Below are 20,998 nucleotides of genomic sequence, written 5' to 3'. Positions count from 1 at the left end.
GTGTGACTTTCACTGTAGTTTTAGTACCACACTCACTTTTGGAAACTTTCTGTTGCCTTTGTAAAAGGAGTAACATTAGCAGTAGCTGTTCTTAGACGAGGCCTTGGGGAAAAGGAAGTAGCTGTCTCTTAGTGCTTTATCTTCCTTGAGTATTCATTCTGTTTGACCTTTACTTTTACTCTTTTAGGTAGCTACAGTGAAGATTTTGAAGAAGAAACAGATACTAATCCTGCTCTTAAAACTGAAGGAGATCAGGTGAATCAAAACATCATGTCAGAAGTTGATTTAAGTCTTCAAGAACAGGTATAGCTTGCTAAATGTTTCTGTTACTTGCAGGAATTTTAAAAGCTCTGCAATATGTAACTAAATATAGTAAACCTTTATATGATACATACTGTCTGAAAGAATATTGTGGCTCTCAGACTGTATCTTTCTATTACGGATATGCACTTCCCTGTGCTAGGTCATAGAAGGGGTCAAGTTCTTCACAGGGTTTCCTGCTTACTCCTCCTTTGAGTTAAGAAATGAAGATGGAAGTGCACAAATTATGAGCTCAGGTGGAAACTCAGCCTCAGGATGGGTAGTGTCTAATCTCTCAGAGCTTTTGAGTGACACAGACTACTGCAGTTAATTGTGTGCAGAGAAGCCCTTTGGACAGAGGACCCAAAAATCTTCACTGTATGTATGAGCTGTGAGGGCACTGCTGGCTTATTTCTCATGTGTAGCACATGTGGTTGGAGCACATGGCTGCATCCCTGGAGCACACATTCAGATTTGGGCTTTTTTCAAAAGAAGTCTATAGACCATCATGTAATCATTTTCACTAGGTAAATTTATTTGGTTTTTTTTTTTTTTTTTTTGTTCTTTTTAAAGAAATTTATTAGAGTGGTATTTCTAGTAAATGTTTGAAAAGTTAGAATGGAGCTGTAAATAATGTCCTTACTGCTACTTAACTTTCGTTTCTCAAATTACAATAAAAGAGAACCAGGAAGGTGCAAAAATGCTCCTCTATGCAGAGGAGCATTTCATTTCTATTCACCTGTGAAAAGATTTATAGAGTACAGGATGTTGAGAACTTTATGGCATTCTAAGGAGGACTTCAGAGAAGCGCATATTCTTGGAGAATGAATGAGTGGTTAGTTCTAAGTTCTAAAAACTGTTTTTAGGTATTGGACCAACTTCTAAAGTTTGTCCAGTTTTTTTCCCCTGAATATTCAAAAAGTAATTGTTTGGATTTTTGGTTTTTTTGTGTTAGGAAGAAGCAAACACTGGCATGCTGGCTAAAGGTAAAATATAAACTTTGTTCAGTGGAAGAAGATTAAATGGAACTTTCTGAAACTTGCTTACTTGATTTTTACTATTTTGATATTTTTCACCTCATTTTATTGTGTTCTACTGAAAATACATTGAATTTAAATAGTTAAAATAATCTACATATTAACACTTCAAGGTGATCATCAATGTATTTTTATATTTATTACACCTATTCAGAACTCAGACTTGTAATCAGAGTTCATTGGTTTTCCACTAATGGCAATAAAATAATCTATGTAGTATTTTTTGTATGCTTAAGACATCAAGCTCTGGTATACTTCTAATTGAAGTATAAATAAGAGAATTTTTTTTTCTTTAACATTTATCTTCTTAGTTGTATTGCTTGATTCACAAGATTCTGCTGTAGAGCTTCAGAAGGCCATTGAAGCATCAGATGTAGCTCCAGGGGAACATGATCAGCCTGAAGAAGTCAGTGCAGTTGAAATGAATGAAGCAGGTAAGGGGTACTTTAGAAAAAGATGAAAAATGGAAAAAACCCACCACACAACAAAACTCAAAACCTAAAATCTTCCTTTTTTAAAATAGGTGACTTTTTAAAATAGGTAACTCACTTGTTCTTAGATTACTGGGGAACATGAAGCCCTTGTCTTTTGCCAACAAATCTTGAAAGCAGGAGGAAATACTTCAGGAAATAGTGGTGTTTCTGCCAAACACTTGGTTATTGAAAAGTAGTTTTTGATGCTGCAATTTCATATTTAAATACCATCACCTCTGGTTATTTCTCATATCTAAAATTCTTCTTTGACAGCATTGAACTGAATTATTAAATGCATTCTCTTTTCAAACTTCACACAACAGTACAGGCCACTTACCTCCAGATTATGGCTGTGATGGCACCTGTTCAAATAGTCATTTAACAAAAGCTGTTAATTTTGGTACTGTTAAAATATTGAGATGGGGGAGAATGAGGGAGAGGAACACAAACTGTAGATGAGATAATTTAGTAGGCACTAATTAACTTGGCAACTGTTTCTTTTTATAGGAAAAATTAGATTTTTAATTATTTTTTAATGCACATGATATCACTGTTCCCCACGTGATATCACTCTCTCCCCACATAATAGACCAAGGCAGTAACTGAAACGCAGGCTCCAGTGGGATTCTGTTTCCCAAAACAGAAAATCCAGTAGTGTGTCTTATGAGGCTGCTTTTTTCTCAGGTACTTCCTATGGACAAGCTAGCAGTGACATGGAAGCGCTATACCAGGAATATCATCGCGTTGATCAGTCCCTGGGGGACACTGGCGAGCAGAAGCTGCACCGTTCTGCAGTGGCAGTCTCAGAAGGCTTAGGGCAAAGCACTGCACAAAATAATGACATCTGTGCAAAAAACATGTCAACTGTCGGTTCAGGTAAATAGCTCAAAGGAAGGCATGTGTTGTACAAGCTTGTAAAATGAGTGAACCAGTAATATCTATAATAGTCCATTTATGAAACATTTTTAAATGTTGTCCTTGTAACAAATATTTTTTTCTAGGCTGTTTTTTAATTTATTTTGTATCTATTTCTCATAATTTAGATTTACCTACTGTGGAAGAATTGATGAAAACAATTACAGGACATATGTTTAATACCAGAAATTTTGATGTGGACCCTGAACGGTATTTATTTCAAGATGCATTTTAAGACTTGTAGCAATCTAAAGCTGCTAACAATTTGTGAAAAATAGCTCACTAAATAACTTATCTGTATCTTTCTCTAATTACATACTGAAATTTTGTTATATCCTGCATAGGCATTATGGCATTTGCAGTGAACTGTTAAATTAATTATACAGTGTTAGTAGGTTTAGACCAGGGATTCCCATACTTACTTCAGGTAATAAGCAGCAATGTTTGTCAAATCATTTGGAGGAGTGTTCATCACTCTCACAGCTAGGATCTCTGCCTTCCCAGTCTTTTGCTCTTTCCCCTTCCCCATACAAGCATTTCAGCCCACATCCTATTCTAGCTCTCCAAACTCCATAATCTTAATTTCAAATTCTCTTAAGATCAAACCTCACTGCTGTGATTCTTACTAACCTATGCTCCTTACCTCCCCCTTATTTGCTGCAACTGTTCTGTCTAGAGCAGACAGCACAGGCCTGGCAACTGTCAGAAATACAGCTTATGCTTAGCAGATGAGTTCAGGGAGCTTATCATATAACTGCACTCAGCAGAAATACTGCTCACTTTTTAATTAGCATTAATTGCAGGCTTACAGGTGTTTATCTTGTAGATAATTTTGCTACCTCTACAAAAACAGTTGCTGCTGAGAAGCAGCTCTTTTTACACAGCATGGGAGTGAATCTGTATGACTAAATCTGCAAGATGGGTCTTAAAAGAGGCTTAGTAGCTCTTTGAAATTCAGGCAGTTTTTACAGCTGATACGTAAGGAAAAAATGTCCTGCTTTTTCCAGAGTGATAGAAAAGCAAAAGGCAAATGTCTTATTATATATGACTTCTCTTTTCTTGCAGTCCTGTGAAACTGGTAGGCAGCACAGACAATGACCTCATTAGCCACTCACCCTTGGAAGACCCCCAGAATAATACATCTTGGGAGAAAAACTTAGTTGAAAAGTTTAGCAGAGAAGAAAGCATCTTTCTACAGACAAGCATCAATGACAGTAACTTTCAGAGGATGACTGAGAAGGAAATTCAGACCAGTGAAGTGCAGCCTGATCTACTAAGAGAAAAAATAGGACAAAACTCTCTGCTTTCACAAGGAAACAAAACTAAAAAAGTAAGTATTACCAACCAGATTTTTTGTTGTATGGAAGTAATTTTTAAAGGTATGTATTTTTAGACTGCCTGTCACTTGATTATGCTCTGATGTTAAGAAATTGAGAGACTGTGTTTGTTTTCCTTGAAATTCTCATGTTGCCATTGCTACTGTTAGAGGTCACCAAATCCAGTGTACATTGGGTCCAGTGGGATTCTTCTTGTCCCAGCCCAACATGTGGAAGGCTGCTGCAATGCCATGTCTCCAGCTCAGGACAGTGATGTCTCTGAGCACGTGAGCATTGGAGGGACACGTGTAAATGCACAACAGGCTCTGAACAGGGAGCATTTGTACAGAGAGAACAGTTAGAAATGCAGTTCAGTAAGAATATAGGAGGGGCTGCAGTGGTCCGTGTCCAGCTGGGTCAGACAAGTGTGCTGACCAGCAACCTGCTCATGTCACCAGCTTTTTTAATCTGTTTTTTTCCTCTATTTCCCAGACTTGTTTCTTACGTCTATTTTGTTATTTCCCTAGAGATCCTGTAAATTTTGCATATTCTTGCAATCATCTCAGACATCCCAGGACAAGATTTATGTAATCCCAAATCTTCTCCTTGTATCCCCAAATTATTTTCTTCTTGCATCCCCTAAATTAGCTTCACATTCCTTTAAGCAATCATCTTTTGTGTGTGTGAGGCATTGTAGGGACAGAGGTTTGGCTGATTTATCCTGGTGCATTGCCCTTTAGGGCAAACAGGTTAAATTTTTTCATTTGTTAGCCTTGGGAGTTGTGTGCTTTGTTTTTGATGATCAAGTTTAGCAGAGTTCCTCTGCCTGCCACTGTTCCTTTATTCATGGCTGGGTTTCTGTATCCACTGTGATTATTAGCCTTTAGTCATGACCTACCTTATTTGGTAAGCAAAAGACCCTGTAATGTACAGTACAATTAAAATAAAGATACATTTGCCCAGATCAATTAAATAGAGCCAGTACAAAGTACTTGCCTTGTGTAGTTCTGAAGTAGTACAATTCTGCAAAATTACTTACTACTAATTTGTTTAAAAACAATGCTTGCCATCACCCTGAGTCTTATTGTTGTGTAATTCTGGTAACTGGTTCTGTGTTTTTCACTGGTGAATGCTACCCTCAGTTTACAGCAGAGCCTAAAACTTGTTTTAAACCAATGTGCTCTGTCACAGGCTCTTCGGTCTTGTTCCTTGAAGAATGAAAGATCAGAATCAATGTCAACCAAACCAAAGAATATTAGAAGTCCAGCACCTGTACATAAAAAGAAACCGTCACATGGTCCTCATGGACTGGTTAGAAGTTCTGGCTATGGGAAGCCCAGTTTACTTTCAAAGCAATCTTTTTCAGTCAGTGAAAAGAAAACACCAAAAGAAGCTTTCAAAAAGACCTCTATGAAAGCCAAAAGTCCTGCAGATAGAGCAAAATCTAAAGGTAATTGTAAGTTTTGAGAGTTTTGATTCTGAGTTTAAGAGCCAGAGAGATTTGCATTTTATGCTTCACATTAAAAAAACCCCAAATGTCATAGAGACATCTAAACTCAAATGTAGTTAAATACTGAATTTTTTCTGTATTAGCATGAAATAGCTGTGAGAGAGACTTTTATATGAATCTTTTTTCCACTCACATTTACCACCACTATGTTTGAGACATCTATTATTCACCAGCAGGACCGAAAGAGTAAAAAAAGCTGGTGTTCAAAAAGTAATATCTACAAGTTGACATTTTTCATTACAGTAAATGCAAAGATTTGCTGACTCACTAATTTATATGTTTGAGGCTGAATTCCTGTTCTGAGCTTCTTTTGATCTTTGCTTTCCTAGAGTACAAAAGAGGTACTAAAAAGGAAGTCCTATTTTCTGTTCACGTCTCTTGGAAACACTATGGAAAGGAGAATACCAATGTAATCCTGTGAAAGCTGGGTTGCAAGGAAACTTCTTATTTTGGGGTGAAGCCCAAAGAGTTTCACGAGATAGTTCATCTTAAGCTTATTCAGCTCAATTCAGACAATGTTTACTATCCCTGAGGCATGAGCAAGTAACACTACAGGTACCCAGGCTTAATGCACTTGTAGCATGCAGGGCTTTTAAAAGCCCTGCAGGGAGTGTCAGGAAAAGCAGTTCAGGATTATTCACCTGTCTTAGGGAGGTGCTTCAGTGGCAGCTGTTGAACTGAGGGACCTCAGTTCCTCAGTACATTGATGTGTCTCTCCCTGAGGAAGAGGATTTACAGCCTGGTGAAGGTGGTGAAGTGAATGACAAGTACTGAGAAAATAAGACTACAGGCTTCTTTCACACTTGCTCTTCCCTCTCTAGCTATAACTGTTCATGTTAGTTCAATTTTATGTGATTTTAGAAAATTAATCTCACCTGGCTGTATTCTGCAGGGGCCTCTTCTATAGCTAGGAGGAGGATAGCATTGAATCAAGCAATTACCAAGTCATCAGTGCTAAGGGGTACCTTTCTGAGGGGTGTGTGACACTAAAAAGGCATGAGATTTGGAAAGGAGTCATTGTCTGGTGGGGTTTTTATTCAGGTGTAACATTCCTAAGCAGGAGCAGTTGAAATGGCAGTTGTAGTTACTGTCAGAAGGCTGAGATGTGAACAGTTCCATGTATGTTAGTGACTCTGGAGGGATCTTGCCTGATTTCTTACTCCAGTCAACATTTATTTGATGCAACAAATAAACGTTGCATTTCTTTCTATACTGTCTGCACTCCAAAGTCTGTTTTGAAAATTGCTGTGTCTTATCTTCCCCGTAGCTTGAAATATTTTGTGTTTATATATACTTAGATAACTGGCTGCTTCCAAAGTGGAGGAGTGAGATTAACCTTGTTTTGTGAAGGATTTATTATCCAGCTGCATGTTTCAGTTGTTCTCTTTGGTTTTGTTCATCTTGTCATCAGTTCCTTACTTAAAAAAAAACCCTCCAGCTTTTCCGTAGTATATCATTGTTCTCAACTTTCTATATTTCATTCAAAATTCAGGTTGTAGAATACTTTATATACCTACAGGCTGGATCACATGAATACATATTTTTCTTAAAGGACATGAAATTCTGAATATAATTTGTTCTATTTTACTTTCTGCCTAAATGAAGAAGCCTTATTTGCTACTAGGATAATAAGATCTGCAGCAAATGAACCAACTTTGGAGGGAAGTATTAACAGAGTTTTGTCTGGCCAATCAGTTGTTAGTAATCTTGGACACCAGGCTGAGGATTATAACAAGCAATATCACCATGTGAGTAATAACCAGTGTTGCTCCTAATATTAGCATGCACAACTTGGCTTGCAAGCCTATTTTTTCAAGGCTTTTAACAATTATCACAAGGTTGGAAAATACTGAAACAGTGACTGAAGACTTCCCTTTTGTCGAATACTACTTTTTGCTTTTAAAATATGCAAATATAATTATACTGCTTTTCAGTTGCTTGGATAGTGCTGTTGCTTTGGTGGGTCTATATAATTAAAGTCTCTTATTAAATTCTAAGAATTACTATTTCATTGTAAAAGAAGGTTAAATATAACTTCTACTTATAATATTCTGCTATGAATGTTTAAACAGTACTACTGTTCAGGGATTTTTCCTATTTGCATTGCATTAAATATTTAATAGTACCTTCTGACTTCTCAAGATGACTGAATTTACAGTACCATAATGATTTCTCCCTCTCCCTTATCAACTGCATAAAAAAGCTATTCATTGAATACCTAAAGCATTGCTGCTTTTCTAAAAGTAAGATGATGCATAATATAATAATTATGGTAGCAATATAGTGGCTGTCGTATGAGATGTATTTGTTTCTTTTTGGATTTTTTTGTCTTGATTTCCTCGTATATATTTTGCAAATGAGGTCACTCATTACAATGAATATAGGATGTTTTGCTATTGAAGTGTTGGGGGGGGTTGTATTTTGGGTTGTTTTTTCAAGTGCCTTGTGTTGTTGCTGAGAGCTAGACAAACCAGTTAAACAAAGCTGATGAGCAGAGTTCTGCTAAACGATCAGCTCAGTGTAATGTTTCCCTGAATTGTCTGCCCTAGGACTTATCATTTTCCCCTTTCAAAAGCTGTGATAGAGAGCTGTATTTGTTAAAACGACTACAAACAGCAGAGGAGGACCTGAGCAGAGCTCGGGATTTGATTCAGCAGCTGGCCAGCAAGCTTTCACAAAAAGAGAAGGAGATGGAGGCCAAGGTAGTAGAACTGAAAACACAGCATGAGAAGGAGCTCTCCCGTCTGGGTCAGGAAAACTATGTTCTTCAGAGTAAGGTACTTTATCATCTTGTATCCTGTGCCTATAGAAGAGAGGAAACATTGCTTCTGAAAATTGAATCAATGTTACTTCAGATGAGGTGTTGATGAGGAGAAAATCCAAATTTACACAGACACCCTGTAATGCATGCCTGCTGTTACATTTAGTGCCTGTAAGACATGATTTTTTTTTCCTGGAGATAAACCATGTTATCCTGAGTTCCTTTACTTTGCTATTTTGAGAGTCTTGCTGCAAGTTTTTGCAAAGATTTGATTCACTCCCACAGATACCACTTGTTACTGGTAAGTACTATATGCTGAGATATTGTTTATAGTTCTTGATGCATCTTTCAGTGTTGTGTTTTGTCTGTATGAAATGTTCCCAGACTTATTCCACTATACCCTTGGTGAGAATAACTCCCTGCATCATAACATACCCTCCTGTCTAGAGACATAAGAACAGAAACTTCTAGCTTTTCCCAAACATTCTCTCTTTCATAATGCTTCTGTAAAACTCCAGTTAGAGCCACTCGTTGGTCTGCTCTCATACCATAATCAAGAGACCACAGTCTTGTAAGTCTTGTAGAAAAGTCCATGTTGCTAACAAAACTTTCTTATTGTTTGTGTGTTCTGAAAGCTAAGAAGTATGGAAGAGCTTACCCAAGAAAAGAGGTGGACCCATGCAGCAACAATTCCTATAACTGAGGAAAAACTGGCCCAAATACAAAAAGAGATTGAAGATCAAGAGGTCATTATTCAAGGTTATCAACAGGTAACACCACACATCATGTTGACCTGTGTTCTGTCCAGTTTCAGAAACAAAATTGTTTAATGATTACTACTTTTCTGTTGAAAAAAGGTATCTTGTTTTCTGAAAAGTGGATGAAATTTGGGTGTGAAAGGCAAACATATTGCAGATTTAAAAAGTCTTTCACACACCTAGTTTGGACTAAGTTTTTCCACAGATCCATATAAATGTTCTAAATTGTAAAAATCAGTAACTTTACAGTTGAGAACTTTATGGTCAATGAGAACCACAAACTTTTTCCCAAATGTAGCTGAAAATTAGTACTTTTAATCAGCATTTGAAATCTGAAAAAATTTGGTTTTTAAAATGTTTTTCTCAAGATCTGAGCAGCAGATTTCAAGGTAACCTTATTAGCATGCCTGATTTGTATTACTTAGTCAAGTGGAGAAATAGATAATTCAGGCTTGATAATCCTTTTGAATACTTGCAGCTGTAAAATCCAGTGGTTAGCTCAACCAGCTTCCAGCTGTTGCTCAGCATGATTCCCTGATATAAACACAGTGTCTTTCCAACATATGTCTGTGAGCGTCCCAGACAATGATGATTTGTGTCCCCAGGACTGGAGCATGGGCAGGCTGAGCTCTGATCTATCAACACTCACCCCTGAACACGTTTCTAGAATATAGTTGGGGTAGTGAGCAGAGGATCTGTCTTAGCTCCTTCCTGCAGAGTGAGCAGACACTTGGAGGAGATTGCAGATAGTGAAAGTAGATATCCATTTTAGAAGCTCAGTAATTAAATATTCAGTGTTTTCTTCCACTGTTTCAGCAGGTAAACTATGTGATTCATAGAAAATTGTTTTATAACTGAAAAAAAACAGTAATCTGTGAATATTCTTTAACTTTGTCTGTCTCAACTTAGGAAAATGAGAGGTTATACAAACAAATGAAAGAGCTACAAATCCAAAACAAAAAAAATGAGGAACGAATGTTTAAGGAGAATCAGTGTTTAAAGTCTGAATTAATACAGTTAAGGTAGGCTCATTTGCATATCTGACCTAAAATCTCTAGAATTTTCTGCTGTTTTTTTTTTTTAAATGAAGAACCGTTGCAGAGTCTATCAGGTGCATGCTTTCTGATGTTTCTCAGGTTTGTGGTCTTGTTTCTTCTTTTGAGAATTGATTTGTGTTGATTATGGACACTTAATTCTTTGTTTTCTTGATGGTGTTGCAAACCTGTGGGAAGACTGGAGACTTCCACTTGGGAAATATTTCAGTGTTCTTATTCATATCAGAATACATAATACATTACACTGCACTTGTTCTGATATTTTGGCTCTGCTGATGTTGTTAAGATGTTTTGATGCTGTTGTAAGACACACAGTAAATCAGGGGGCACAAGAGGTTCTGCTAGTGGAGAAACAATTCTATTCCCTGCATTGTTGGTCCTGTGAGATTTGCATCCTGTGCTAGTAAGGAGAAACAACCTAGCAATTGTGTGTACTCCTAATCTACAGATCTTTGCTATGGAGAGGCCTGTAAATGAGTTCCACTGATGCAGGGTAGAACTTTATTTCCTTCCCTTTCCTTCCTAGTCTAAATAAACTAGTTCGTGTGAGGTGAGAAGACTTCACCGTACAGTGAATTTTGTTTGTGTATAAATGCTGTGTATGTTTGTTTATCTTTTTGTTTTGAACCTGCTCAGATTGACTGTGTGCTACAGTTTGGGGGGCAGGGGATTGTGTTTGTTTTTCAGTGGCCACTGATAGTATGCTGAATCACCACATTGCATAACTGCTTTTCTGTTGTTTAGAGAAAAGCTAGAGAAGATTAACAACCAGTCACGAGTCATGCAGGATTCTGAACCAGCCAGAAATCAGAGTTTCACAGAATTGATTTCAGAGCTTCGAGTAGCACAGGTAGGTATATACCAAGCCTGTAAGATAACAGAGCGTAGTGCCTTTGCATGTAGCACAGAAATACAACTAATACCCCTGGAAACACAAGGAGCACGTGTGGCCCAATGCAACACGGGCCTGATGTGGCCTGCTTAGCAGTTCAGGATAGGAGCTCACTAGCAGTGACACACCTACATGTACATGCCTAGACACTCGGTCTGTTAACTGGCTGCTCCCAAAATCTCAGCCCCCCCAGCTGCTTTCTGCTGTACCTGTGCATACCTAGGACCAAGGGGCTCCATCTCTAGAGGTGGTTCTGGCACCAAGACCTTTTGTCCTACTTGGTCTTGAAGTTTCCTAGTGTTTGTGTGTAGCAAAAAGAGAGACTGCCTGCAGAAAATGGCAAGAAGTAGAATGTAGTAGGGTGAACTGTTGGACAGTACATTTGACCACTTATCCTACAGTCTTCAGTCTCAGAAGTAAGTCAAGCCATTTTCTTTACTGACCCTTTCAAAAGGCAGAGATTTTCTACTTCTATGGCAGTTAAGTAAGGCTTAAAAAATCTGGAGTTTGGATTTTTTTTAATGCTTAGCTTATGTTTTCCCATGGTCTTCTATTGCAGGGCCTGACAATAATACCAAAATTAAAATACCTCATTGTTGCTGTGGTTGGGTGTAACACTGTTGTGATTTAATCTTTGTGTGATGAAAAAGCATGCTCAGGGGTTTTGTGTGATATTATGTGTTTAGTTTTTCATGTTTTACTGTTTTCTTTATAACCTAGAAAGAAGAAGCTAAATTACAAGAAGAGATAAGACGTCTAAAACAAGATAAGCAAGCTCTTGAGGTAGACTTGGTACAAGCCAAGAAAGAGAGAGATTTAGCCAAAGTCCAGATTGCATCTGCATCAAGTAAAGCACCTTCATTTTGTTGAATAATTTTGCTTACTTTGCATTTCAGTAAATAAATATGTAACAAAAGCTTGTTCTTATTAAAGTATTACTTAATGAAATGCATCTAGACCATTTACAAATACTGTCTAAACTTCTAACAAAAGCATACAGTCAAGGACATGCTGCAGTACTTTTGGTACTCTGTTAGAAAGTATCTTCCTGTATCCAACCAAACTCTTTGTTGTGACCTGTTAGGTTTGATTTCTTGCCAATCTTTCACTGGATGTGGAAAAAAAAATTATTTCAATTATGTGACAACTCTGTTCAAAAGAAAAGATTTACTGTGTTACATCTTAGTCTCCTATTTAGTTCTTCCCCATTTTTTGCCTATAACTTACACCTTGGGACTTTTTTCAGCATTCTTATCAGAGCTTTTTCCAGTTTGAATTAATGAGAGAACGCTCAAAATTGGACTCTCCCATTTCCAGTGTCAGGCATCACAAATGCTAAGTGCAGTAATACTTACCTCCATGTCTCTTCTGAAAATGCTTGATCCCTAAATGGGAGGAGTATGATCAATAAACATCAAAGCTTATATTCTATGTTGTCATTCATCTTGATGATGAAGGTCTGTTTATTAGAGCACGATCAAGAACAGATCTCCCTGAGATTCTGTCTTAAATACGTTCTGTAGTGAACTGTAAGCCATTGAGTATTGCTGCGTATGAGAAAAATACAGGGTTTTTTTACAAATACTGTTGCTTTTAAAATCCCAGTTAGGATCTGGTTTTAAAACTACTGCAGTAACAGTGTTTTAAAAATGGTAAATGTATGAAATCTGCTGAGGAAGACAGTGTTGACTAATTACTTCTTCAATACATAATTACTAATAAAACAATTCTAAGAATGTTTTATTCTTGTAGGTGAGAAGTCTTATGAATTTAAAGTTATGGAAGAATCGTACAAACAGGAAATTACTCATTTAAAAAAAAGACTTCAGTGGTATGCAGAAAATCAAGATCTTCTGGATAAAGATGCAGCCCGTCTTAGAGATGCAAGAGAAGAAATTGAGAAACTAAGGCTAGAGGTGATAATATCTAGCTTTATGTAAGAAGTTGGAACTGAAAATTGTTTCTTTTTCCAGTGATGAGTGTAATGTAATTATTTCCTTCATAATAATTACTTTTTTTGGTATATTAGATTGGTTCTATTGGACATCTTGCCAGTGCTTCTGGGAACAAAAGTAACATGCTTCCCTAAAGTCTTCACATTTCTTGACCTAAGGGAAAGAATATTGTTATGTTAACAACCAGGAACACCTTTCTTCTCATTCTCTTTTCCTCCTTTTTTCTCCATAGTAACTTAGACAACACTTTTTTATTCTCTTAAGTACCAGTTCTAAATTCTTTCTTAGGAAAAGCTCCCTGGTTACTGTGGTAGGGGGGGAAAACCCAAAACACTTGAAATCTAAACAAAATCAATACATGAATCTTGAATACTGGTGAGATTTGCATTGTCTATTTGTCAGTACAATAGACTTGGGAGTTACAAAAAAACCCAAACATTTTACCAGTGTTAAAATACAACTGATCTTGGAATCTTTTATGATCTTTTATTAGAGAGATCACAGATGAATGGAGATGTTTTTGAAGGAGCAGCCAGGGACAGACACCACCATATCAACCTTTGTTCAAGATACCATTCCTGTGAAAGAAAATATTTTTATTGGCATTTTCTCTGGGCTGGACTGGTGTCTAAAAATTCTGGTACCATAAGCTGTGACTTCACAGAAATAATCAAATCAGTCAAACTATAAAATGCTGGCATAAAAGCATGACTTAGCATGACTTGGTAATATTACCAATCTGGGAGAGAATTCAAGATAGGAATATTTTTAAATATCCAGGATATAATATCCCTGTACAGAGATCATAGTGGCTAATAAAGTTAGGAAATTCAATTTTAGATTATAGCTTTGAGTCCTCATGACCAGGCATCACAGGAATGCAGGAACATGAGTTAGCCAGGCCCTCATTCTCAGCTGGGACTCAGCTTTTATTTAGGCATAACATTGCCTTTTGGCTGCTTCTGTATCTCATGGCATAGTGTAGCATTGCAAATCACAAACCATTTCCTAAACTCATCCTGAAATCATGGAATGCACTGTAGCTCCTGATATGACAGCTTACTAATCAAGCCTGTATACTGGCAGTATGAAAGAAAGGACCAGTATTTCTGGTATAAAGACAAGAGTGTCCCAGAGCTGAAATTCTCTTTTAGATTTCCATATCTAGTTTCAGTTGCTTTGGAGAAGGAAGCTGTCATGGAGGTTTAGAGTCTGAAGAATCAGTTAGTACAGAAATTACCATTACGAGTTTTGAAATGGCAGCATACTTCCATTGTACTATGTGTGTTTGAAATGTTTTTGTACTACAGGACAGTGTCTCTGAATACATGTTTCAGTTTGTTTTCTCATAAATTGGACAGGTTGAGAAGCTCAGAGCTGATGCAGGAGATCAGTGTGTGCAACAGAAGAAACGTTTGCGAGACAGAGCAACAGATGCTAAAAGAATTCAGGATCTTGAGCGACAAGTATGCAATAAAAGAACTCTCTCTCATTTAAATTTTGTTTCAGATAAAGTCTCTTAAAGTGCCTTGATAAGGATAAAGTATAGCATGAAGTTCTGTGATAAAGTAACTCATGTTATTGGACACTCATCAACACAAGAGTAATTATTTACTTAGACTAAGTAAATCTTCTTGCTACTATATTCAACAAGCTGGTATCCCTTTTAAAATCTTTTAAAATAACTGTTCAGAGTTTCTTTAAAAGGGGCAAGAGGGCAAAAGCCAAAGCTTGCTAAGACTCCTGTCCACATTCAGTAATTCCTTAACAGTATGATGAATTTCAGCCAAGTTGATTCAAGAGTAGGGGCTTAAATTCTGCTGGGTTCATACAAGAATCATGAAAACTGGGGGAGTGGAGACCTTAAAATCCATATTTCTACTAAAAAAACATCAAGTGGAAGTGAGCCTTCCTGAATTTTAGGAGGTAGCAGTTGCATTGGTTAGAGATGTGGGAGTCATGGGCAAGAGCCTTTGCAGAATTCTGATATGAATATCTTATCTACAGATAAGAGAGGGACTTGTTATTAATGCTGAATGCAAAGTGTTAGTTTTACATGATTGCATACTACAAAATAAAAGACCTCTAATGTGTTATTGGGAGAATAATTCCGATATTGCTATGAAATATCCTTAACAGTTGGAAAAGTAGAATGTGAATGCAAATCCAGGAAAAAAAGCATATTCACAGCATTAAAAGCCATTCTTAAATCGTGTTTTTTGACTTTCTTTAGACTATTGATATAAGGTAATCTGAAGACCCGAGCAATATTGTGTTTAAGATCATGTGTAAGTTAGTCAGTAAGAGACAATGAGTCTTGCTTTTCTGTAAACAAAACCATAAATGGGAGGAATATAAAGTAAGTCTCAATATATGCATCTAAGGTTTTCATTCGTCCACCTTAAGGGAATGAAATTTGTTAACATTCTGTCACTTACTTTTGTTCCCTTTCTATTAGAACTTTATTATTTTTAACCTTTGACTTAATTTTCTTATGAATAGATCAGAGAAATGGAAGGAATTCTAAAAAGAAGGCATCCAAATTCTTTGCCTGCTTTGATTTTTGCTGCTGCTGCTGCTGAGAAAACAAATGATCTTTCAGCTAAAACAAACACAGTTGAATTTTTGGAGAGAAGAATAAAGAAATTAGAAACAGAACTTGAAGGTAAAGATGATGAAGCTAAGAAAAGCCTTCGTGCCATGGAACAACAGTTTCAAAAAATAAAGGTAAAAGTTGAGTAGTCCGCTTTGAAAGTAACAGTCACAAGTCAACTAAGTGTAACAGAGGGTAGTGGTTAAAACTGAAGGCAAAGACCACATTCAAGGGAAAAAAATTATTCAAAGAATTCAGAACCGGAATTTCGGTACCTTCAGCGCCTAAGATAAATAAAAATAGCATTGAAATTGTTAGGGTAGTGTTGAAATGAAGAGGACATATTCTCAAGGCATAATAATTTAATTCTTATAATTAAGATAAGTAGTTTTCACCCTGTGGGTCAGAGTAGAGCTGCTTCTCTAATTCCTTGTTGTACCAAACGCTGTGATTTCAGAGGTCTACTGGCTGAGCATTTCTGCAGGGAACATTGTCCAAAAATTACATGATAGTGAGCCTAAAGACTTGGGTTAGGAAGCCTGGAAGTCTGGAATTTTACTTTTGAGAAAAGGTGAACTGCACAGGTGCTTAATGAGCAAGAAAAGAAAGCACTGGCCAGCTGTTCCACCTTTTCTCCATAAGTCACTCATCATACTTTCCTCAAAGGCCATCCAAGCTATTAAGAAGATTTGGTTTTCCTCAGCTCATTAGGGGGAAAGATTGTGTCTCTCTTTGAATTCATACTTCTTTCTTCATACTTAGAAATACATAAAAAGAAAGATCTGTTCTGTTAAAATTTAGGATGTTTTGAAAAATGTGAAATACAGCTTTGAACATGTGACATGAATGTTTGCCAGCTGACATATACCAAGTACATAATGACAAAATTAACATTGGTAGCATCTGAAGAGAACTCAGTTGCATAGAAATGAAATATTTTCTTGTCAATATAATTGTCTATCCCATAATTACTTGCATCCATTAGAGTGATTAGAGTCTTTTGTAGTAAATTCTTCAAGTAATTCTATTTTACAGCAGACTTAATTATTTCACTCACTAATTTCTGAACTGATTGAGTAGTTTGTTAGTAATCCTGATTCGTATTTTGTCTTCTGAAGTCTTTCTTCAGAAGGGCAATAACTTTAAAGAATAATAGGAAGAGCTAATAATAACAGTACACTTACAAAACTGCTTTTTTGTCCCTACTTTTTACTCCCCTCCTAGATACAGTATGAACAAAGACTTGCAGAGCTTGAGCAACTACTTGCCTATGAATTTATGAATGAACCACCAAAACTGAATGGTGATAAAGCCACTTCTGCAGAACTTGAGCAGGAGCTTCAGAATCTAAAGAAGACCCATCAGATCACTGTTGGAAACCTCCAAACAGAAATTGAAAATCTTAAAAGTCAAAATTCCCAATTAAAACTCAGAAGCAAAAATGATAATAAAGACTTAGATTCCATGGACTCTAAGATGAAACAAGGAAGCACAAAAGACAGGTTGTTAAAACTAAATGAAGAACTGGTCACCAAAAATAGAGAAATACAAGACCTCACAAAAACTGTTGAGAAACTTCAAAAAGAAAGGATGGTGATGTTGTCTGATAATAATTTGAGAAATAAAACAAACACTAATGGAAATTCTACAGAGGTCGTGAAAAAGAATACCTCAGCCGCAGATAGAAGGAATTCCAACAACACTGAAGCCTGTCTAAGCATTTTCAATGATGACAAAACACAGCAACCACATACCTTCTCTGATTCTCATCTCTTGGAAGTTGTGCAAGAAAATGCCCATCTGAAAGAGGAGCTGGAGAAACTGTCCCTGGAAATGAGCCAGCAGCGGGTGAAGTCTCAGGCAGCTCTGGCTTATTCTGAAAGCAACATGCGAAGGTAAATGCTCAACATATTCCTTTAAAAACCTTCTTAAAGTGTTGGCAAACATAGGATTGAAGTAGCATATTAGCATTCAGCCATGTGTGAAGGTTGCTTATACCTTCATTTGTGCTGTTTCTGGCTTTGGGAGGGCTTTTGGGAGTTCTTTTGTTACTTTGGGTTTTTTTTAAAAGCAGTGCACTGTCACAGTTCTTTCCACAGGCAAACCTATGTTAATGCTTTTATTAATGCTACAATTTCTTACGCTTTTAAGAAAATATCTCAGTTTAAATCATCGTATCTTACATGCTTTGTGTTGTACGGCATTAATACTTGGTCCATGTTCTTTCCTTCAAACCTGGAGTGTGCTTTCAGTGGAATTTACTTGGCCAACAGTAGAAACCTTATACTTTACCTAGTCTCCCTTACATCCCTTGACAATCAAAGCAGAAGAAATGGACATGCAATTTAGATTACAACACATTCTTTTCTAAAATAGATATCTGAAAGAAGGTAGCTGCATTATGATTAAAAAGCATGTGTTCTCTTGCCACTGTTTTAATAAGAGGAACCAGCAAAGATGATTGACTGAATTTTTTGTATCCTCACTGCCTCTAGTTAGATGATGCACATATCCACCACTGTAGGTTTCCCACCCTTTTCTCCCTTCAGAGCAATAGAAGTAATGATGATCCTGTCTTGCAAGGTTTTGTTATGAAATATACAAGATCTGCTGCCTTTAACATTTTGGTTATTTTGTGTGTTCAAGTGAGAAGCTGCTGCATTTTTGAAGAACTGTCTGTAGCTGCACTACTACATCTCACTTTTCTCTTGCTCTGTTCAGGATACAGGAAGACACAGCAGAATACATTGCATCTCTGAAAGCTTCCCACCAGAGGGAAGTTGAGAAGATTGTTTGCCAGCATGCAAAGGAACATTCTACTTCTAAAGTAGCTGAACTAAAGAACAGAATTTCAGCACAGGAGGTAAGATATAGTAGATACATTACTTACATATAGATGTATCTTAAAAGTTATTTCTTTCTGTATTACTATAAGCTTACTTTCTTGGAGGTAGGACCTGTTGTTTCAAAAATCATCCTGTGCCACAGTATTCATAAAATCCCAGAATGGCTGAGGTTGGAAGGGACCTCTGAAGGTCATCTTGTCCAACTGCTCTGCTCAGGAGGATCATCCAGGACTATATCCAGATGGCTTTTGAGTATGTCTAAGGAGGGTAATTCCACCACTTCTCTGGGCTATTTTACACATGGTATAAAGGGTAGAAAGAGCTGTTTCATTCAGATTATTTAACATTTAAAAATGAGGAGAGTAACTTGAAGATTGAGGCTTGTTTTCACATACTACATATGTGGTATATGTGTGCTATTTAACAGCCCATGCACACACATGTGTTGGAGGCAGTGTTGTTAATGCACACAGCACTTACACCTGCAGTGCTGCAATCACAGAATCATAGAATGTTAAGGGGTTCAATAGACCTCAGAGATCATTGAACATACTTGTGATCATACTCACAAGCCCCCTTGCCATGGGCAGGGACACCTTCTGCTAGAACAGGTTGCTCAAGGCCTTATTCAGCCTGGCTTTGAACAGTGGCATCCACAGCCTTCCTGGGCAGCCTGTTCCAGTGTTTCATTGCCCTCACAATAAAGAATTTCTTCCTAATATTTGACCTAAACTTCCTCCATTTTAATGTGTACCCATTATTCCTTGTGCTATCACTGCAGTTCCTGATCATGAGTCTCTCTGGATTCCCTGTAGGCCCCTTCAGATACTGGGAGGTTGCTGTGAGGTTTCCACACAACCTTCTCTTCTCCAGGCTGAATGGCCCCAATTTCTCAGTGCTGCTTATTTTTTTCTGTACTTCTCCTGCATTGGTTTTCACATGTTTTCATGGGGGTATATGCTAATGACAAAATATTTTTAAACCTTTTTTAGATATTAATCAAACATCTTCAAGAACAACTTGGTGAACAAGAGAGACATCAAGAAGCTCTTTTAGTTTCACAGATAAGAGAGCAACTCCTGCAAAAAGAGGTATATTTAAATTTCAATGGGGGCACCTCAGTCTAATAAGAGTTTTCATCATAATTCATGTCAAGCCTGAAATAATATGTAGTAAAATAAGTCTTACAAACAAAATCTTTGCCAGTTGCTTCTACATCAATTATCCCTGAGAATGCAAAGTTTCTCTAGTGTGACCAGGAGAACAACACAGAACAGAATGCAGAACTTTGACCTTTTTTGATGTTGATATTTTTATTATTATTTTGTTTGAAATGTCTGACATTTGTATGAAGTTTGATCAGTAGGTTAATCCAGGTTTTCATATCCTCTGAGATTTATGGTGGGTAGTGGTAAATAGACCACAGGACTTATTCTTTATTCCTCTTAATTAAGGGGATTTTTTATTACTGTTTTCAAAAGCTTTTCTTTTTTCATCCTCCATTGCTGTAAAACTGACTTAGGCAATTGTATTCTTGGCTTTCTCCTCTGCTGTCTCTGAAACTTAATGTGTCTTAAGAAGGGAGAGTTAACTATAAAATCTGTGAAATTCAATGGGTTTTGAGAGAAGTATATAGGCTGATTTTTTTTTCTAATCTTCTACTTCATTCAATAGCAAATAATCTAAAATTTACACTTGTTCTTATCTTTGCATTTGGGTTAATGTTGGATCAAATTGCTGTCCACCTTTTAGCTCAAGCTTTCAGAATCACTGGCTATGCATTCTTTGTTCTTGAAGTAGTGCCAGTCTTTGTTGCCCTTTCCTGTTCAGGAGGATGTAGCCTGTCTCAGCATTGTGCCTGTGCTTCATTCACCATCTCCCTGATGTATGAAGATCACTATTTTAACTTAATTTTGGTAATACTTTAACTTGCAAGGGTTATTAAAAGTGATTAATCTTAATCTTGCTACTCATCCAGGTATTTCTCTTACATGTGCAATATTCCACCTCTGTTGTGAAGTATTTCTATAAAACTGTGGGTCTGTATGGGGAGAAAAAAGGTGTCCTATTAAACAAGTTCTATGTTTGCAGAATAGGGGCTGAGACTTTGGGTTCATATAGATGTTGGCTTTCCTTACAAAGCTTGTTTCATTCCAGTGGTGTCAGTTTATGTAATACTTCTTCCTGGAAAAACGGAGCAAGAGTACAATGAGACAAATGTTATTGTTTCCTCTATGACTGCTTTCCAGGTTATTGACAGTAATGGTTTAAGAGATCATCCAGTCTGACCCACATGGCAGAGGCCAACTTCAAGGTGCTGGTATTTAAGAAAATGTAAAGAAAGGAGTGTCTTTGTTACAGAAATCATTGCAAGACTGTACAGAGAGAAATGTCTATGCCTTGCTTTTGCCCTCTAGCACAACTTCTGTGCTGCTTTTAAAATACATCTTTGGCATTAAACGGTTCAATAAGTTGTGCTGAGAAAAGAAGACAACCAGACCTGCAAATGAAAATAGCAGTGATAGGGGAAAGCACCTCACTGGTAATAGGGTTGAGTCCTGTGTCTAAAATGGTGGTAACATCCAAA

General features: G+C 37.0%; 1 protein-coding gene across 4 annotated transcripts in view; it reads left to right on the top strand.

Annotated features, from left to right (window-relative positions):
- CEP162 (centrosomal protein 162) overlaps nucleotides 1-20,998 on the top strand; it is a 43,018-nt gene that overhangs the window by 16,496 nt on the left and 5,524 nt on the right. For 3 of the 4 annotated variants that reach the window (XM_063150598.1, XM_063150595.1, XM_063150597.1), the window contains 19 exons: nucleotides 188-303; nucleotides 1,256-1,286; nucleotides 1,649-1,771; nucleotides 2,495-2,686; nucleotides 2,854-2,935; nucleotides 3,791-4,055; nucleotides 5,233-5,491; nucleotides 7,157-7,299; nucleotides 8,101-8,328; nucleotides 8,948-9,082; nucleotides 9,980-10,092; nucleotides 10,870-10,975; nucleotides 11,738-11,864; nucleotides 12,770-12,933; nucleotides 14,334-14,438; nucleotides 15,475-15,699; nucleotides 16,790-17,460; nucleotides 18,287-18,428; nucleotides 19,404-19,502. In XM_063150598.1, coding sequence (XP_063006668.1) covers nucleotides 188-303; nucleotides 1,256-1,286; nucleotides 1,649-1,771; nucleotides 2,495-2,686; nucleotides 2,854-2,935; nucleotides 3,791-4,055; nucleotides 5,233-5,491; nucleotides 7,157-7,299; nucleotides 8,101-8,328; nucleotides 8,948-9,082; nucleotides 9,980-10,092; nucleotides 10,870-10,975; nucleotides 11,738-11,864; nucleotides 12,770-12,933; nucleotides 14,334-14,438; nucleotides 15,475-15,699; nucleotides 16,790-17,460; nucleotides 18,287-18,428; nucleotides 19,404-19,502 — 3,326 coding nt within the window. The remainder of the gene's footprint in view (nucleotides 1-187; nucleotides 304-1,255; nucleotides 1,287-1,648; nucleotides 1,772-2,494; nucleotides 2,687-2,853; nucleotides 2,936-3,790; nucleotides 4,056-5,232; nucleotides 5,492-7,156; nucleotides 7,300-8,100; nucleotides 8,329-8,947; nucleotides 9,083-9,979; nucleotides 10,093-10,869; nucleotides 10,976-11,737; nucleotides 11,865-12,769; nucleotides 12,934-14,333; nucleotides 14,439-15,474; nucleotides 15,700-16,789; nucleotides 17,461-18,286; nucleotides 18,429-19,403; nucleotides 19,503-20,998) is intronic. The other variant, XM_063150596.1, reaches the window with a different exon arrangement.

This window comes from Melospiza melodia, chromosome 3 (genome assembly GCF_035770615.1).
Source record: "Melospiza melodia melodia isolate bMelMel2 chromosome 3, bMelMel2.pri, whole genome shotgun sequence".
NCBI lineage: Eukaryota > Metazoa > Chordata > Aves > Passeriformes > Passerellidae > Melospiza > Melospiza melodia.
The sequence above is the reverse complement of the archived record's forward strand: the minus strand, read 5'-3'. Positions and strand labels throughout refer to the sequence as shown.